General features: G+C 34.9%; 1 protein-coding gene across 2 annotated transcripts; it reads right to left on the bottom strand.

The window, feature by feature from the left end:
• Window positions 1-493: 493 nt before the first annotated feature.
• LOC104238875 (interactor of constitutive active ROPs 4-like) lies at window positions 494-3,546 on the bottom strand. 2 transcript variants are annotated; one of them, XM_009793367.2, is made up of 3 exons: window positions 3,172-3,546; window positions 1,918-1,990; window positions 494-1,804 (listed from the first exon to the last, which is right to left on the bottom strand). In XM_009793367.2, the coding sequence occupies exons 2-3, from the start codon at window positions 1,929-1,931 to the stop codon at window positions 802-804; spliced, it is 1,017 nt and encodes a 338-aa protein (XP_009791669.1). In that variant the 5' UTR covers window positions 1,932-1,990; window positions 3,172-3,546; the 3' UTR covers window positions 494-801. The 2 variants fall into 2 exon arrangements, with proteins under 2 accessions (XP_009791669.1, XP_070006104.1); XM_070150003.1 differs by lacking the exon at window positions 1,918-1,990.
• Between the last annotated feature and the right edge of the window lie 332 nt (window positions 3,547-3,878).

Genomic DNA, 3,878 nt, shown 5'->3' with positions numbered 1-3,878 from the left:
GCAGCAGTTCATATCGTGCGGACCGCACTCGCATGTTCAGAGGTCCTCCACCTCTCTGAGCCTGCAACAGCTCAGTTTTTAAGCCTAAGACACCCCGGAACCTACCCGAAACTCACTCGAGGCCTCGAAACTCGAAACCAAGCGCACACAAAACCTCAAAAACATCCTACGAACTTATTCGTGTAATCAAATCATCAAAATAACATCATGAACATCAAATTAAATCTCGAGATCAATGAAATTTTCTCAAAACTTCTTTAAACATCAATTTTGCAATTTAAGTCCGAATCACGTCATATGACATCCGTTTTCACCAAATTCCACAGAAATGTCTTAAATCATATATAAGATCTGTACCGGGCGCCGGAACCAAAATACGGACCCGATACCACCATGTTCTAAACAAATTTAATTTCAAATTTTTTTAAATAATTTCAGAAAACAATTTTCTTTAAAAAATTCGTTTCTCGGGTTTGAGACCTCGAAATCTGATTCCGGGCATATGCCCAAGTCCCATATTTTCCTACGGACCCTTCAGGACCGTCAAGTGACGGGCCCGGGTCCATTTACCCAAAACGTTGACCGAAGTCAAATTTATTCATTTTACAGTCAAAACTTATCATTTTTCACAGATTTTCACATTTAAGCTTTTCGGCTACGTGTCCGGACTGCACACGCAAATCAAGGTGGTGCTAAGGGAGGTTTTTAAGGCCTCGAAATGTAGAATTTCATTACAACACAAGTGATACCTTTTGGGTCATCACAACATTTGACAGAAGTTTTCTGAGTGTTAAAAATAGCTTATTTCTGGCTCTTCTTCCTCCACATATCGCCAAACATCTTAATACCAGAACCTTTCCTCTTCACATGCCCTAAACCTTCATCAGAGTCATCATATAACCCTGGGTAACCCATGTAACTACCATATCCTCCAACTTCTGGTTCGAATACATTACCGTAGCGCTTATAATCCATTGATCCACACCTCTGAGAAAGCCTTCTCCCATTCATCTCCACTTCTCCAGCCAGCACAGCTGCTGCAGCATCTGCAGCTTTCCTCCATTGTTCTGTTTGTACTCTCAGTTTCTTCATTTCACTCTCTAATTCCTCCTTCGCCTTTTCGCTTTCTTCAAGTTTCTCATTTATCTCAAAAGCATTACTCTTAGTTGTTTCAAGTTCTTGAATTACTTGGTCAAACTTGAGATTCATTTCCTCTGCTTTAGCTTTAGTGGATGAAATTTCCAGTGTCTTATCATTCAGCTCTTTTTTCAGGCTCTCATTTTCTTGACAAAACACTTGAATCTCTTTTTCTTTCTCCTCCAACTTGGCTTTCAACAAGCTTATTTCTTCATTCTTCAAATCCATCTCCTCATATGATAAAGCTGTGATCTTTAGCTCATCTTCATTAATGGGGTTGCAAATCTCAACATTTTGTGGTTTCACTTTAACATTCTCAACTGGAACTTCAAAAACATCAGTTTCTGTTGGTTCTTGGATTTCCTCTGGTTGTGGGATAGTAGGTTTCTTGGTTTTTTTCTCAAGCTGTTCTTGAGTTGCTTTCTTTGCTGCTTCAACTGAAGTTAACTGCTGCTTGAGATTTTTGAGCTCTTCTTGTGCTTTCCCAAGTTGACAGTCCAAATCTGCAATTCTGGTACCAAGTTTCCTTTGATTTAGTGGATCAGATTGAGCGCCTCGTGGCGATCGATGATTTCCCAATTTAGGAGTTCTCTGATCAGAATCAGAGCTTGATGTTCTGAGTTGTAAAGGACCTCTAGGTGATTGCCTTTGAGCCATATCTGATCCCCTATTTAAAATGAAACAGAAAACTTGCTGTAAAAAAAAAAAAAAGGAGTTGCAAAAATATTACTGTAGTATTACTGAGTGAGTGAGTGGTGTTCAAAGGTCTCAAGAGCTCACCTTGATCTTGGCATTTTAGCTTCTTAATAAAAGAGTTTATGAACAAAGATTTCTACAACTTTAGTCTTGATCTCTGTAAAAAAACAAAAAGTTGGAGTTGTCTGTTTATTAATGATAAAGAACTATATATATAGAGATACTAGGTGAAGCATGCTTGTAGTTCTAGAACAGAGAGCAAAAGCAAAATTTGCAGTCCATTTTTCCCCCAATGCATGTGTCAATATCATTAAAAGATGTGCATATTTTCACTATCTTCCTATATTATGAAGACAATATAAGTAGGTTGTAACATTTCCCGGAGGTAACTTTGTAATATTACCAGAGTTCTATCCACCATATGCAATTATTACTTCCTATATTCTATTTTACGTAACATAGTTTTTTTTTTTAAAGTTTATTTCAGAAAAAGTAACACACTTCTACGTTTGAGAATTCTTTAACTTTAAAAGTTTTTATCCTTAATAACATGCTTCTTAGTCACAAAAATATTCTACATAACATGTTTAAGACCACAAATTCAGTATGTACTGTTAGTGCGTACCAAAAATCATCATTTCTTCTTAGATGTTTTAAGTGAGTGAAATACTGCTACATAAAATGAAATGAGAGATTACTATTTATGGTTGTGTGGCTAAATACGCTCAAATCCTCACTAAAAAGGGGCTTTGCTCTATCACTAGTTCATAACCGTGTTTTCTTCTTGGTGTTCTTTGGTTATTACGATCAGACCTCTTTATAACAATATCTTTATATAACAACATTTTACTATAAAAGTCAAGTTTTTCCGGAACCAAATTTCATGTTATGTTATAATATATGTTCTATATAACAGCACTTCGTTATAACATCCAAAATTATTTGGAACAAACGAGATTGTTATAGAAAGGATTTACTGTATCACAATTACAATTCACCCTGATTAAGAGCCCGTTTGAATTGGCTTTAAAAAGTGGGTTTTTCAGCAAAAATAGCTTTTAAGCGAAAAAGCAATAAGTTGAGGTTGCCCAACTTATTATTTTTGGGTTGTTTTAAACTGTTTTTAACTTATTCTAAACAATTTATAGCTTTGCCAAATACTAAAAAACCTTAAAAAAAAAAAACGATCCAAACACCCTTAAAAAAAACACACAAGACTTGGTGAGTAGGAAAATATTTCGAAATTTGGCTATTGACGCTAACTTCATTACATTTAGTTTGTAGAAAGACATAGCAGCTAAAAATGACAAATCAAGAAATGGAAAGATAGGAACTTACCTGGGATGGTTTTAACTTAGATTCTCAGCGAATCTCCAAATGCTTCTCCTAAAATGCCACTTAATTCTTTTGGTCAAATCAGCTTTTAACAAACACCAACTTGAAAAGTTAAATAAATGTTATATAGTAGTATGTTACTTATAGCCAGTTAGCCTGGGGATGAAGGCAGCAGAATTGCAGTGGAATTTAAAGATTTGAAATTGAATTAATAGTGGTGGCGGCCATGTATTATTTGAAGTGCAAGTATCTATGTGTAGAACAAGAGGGGTTTTTGAACGTTGAAGGCAGGGTGACACTATAAAAATATGCACATTGTTGTTGGGGAAACTCAATTTGGAAAGCCAATGCCTTATTTATTTGCTTCTTTTCAGAACATTTTCTTCTTCATCTGTCTCACTCTTTAATTTCCCTGTCTCAGAGCTTATGGATAGTAGTGCTGGCATTTAAATCTTTGAATTTTTCCCTGTAAAAGTAGCATCTATTGGACTTTGAACCGTCAAATAAAGGAATGATATGTCGTATTAGGTGTAAATATGGGACTTGTAAATTTCGCAGGATTTTGCCCTCCAATCTTCCCATTTTATGTCATATTTTTTTATTATATCCAAAAAAATGACATATTGTTATATTCAAAAAATAATTAAAATTGAAATTTTAAATTTTTATCCTTCATAAGATGATTTATAATTATAAAAATATTTATGACT

The sequence above is a fragment of the Nicotiana sylvestris genome, chromosome 6 (genome assembly GCF_000393655.2).
Source record: "Nicotiana sylvestris chromosome 6, ASM39365v2, whole genome shotgun sequence".
NCBI lineage: Eukaryota > Viridiplantae > Streptophyta > Magnoliopsida > Solanales > Solanaceae > Nicotiana > Nicotiana sylvestris.
The sequence above is the reverse complement of the archived record's forward strand: the minus strand, read 5'-3'. Positions and strand labels throughout refer to the sequence as shown.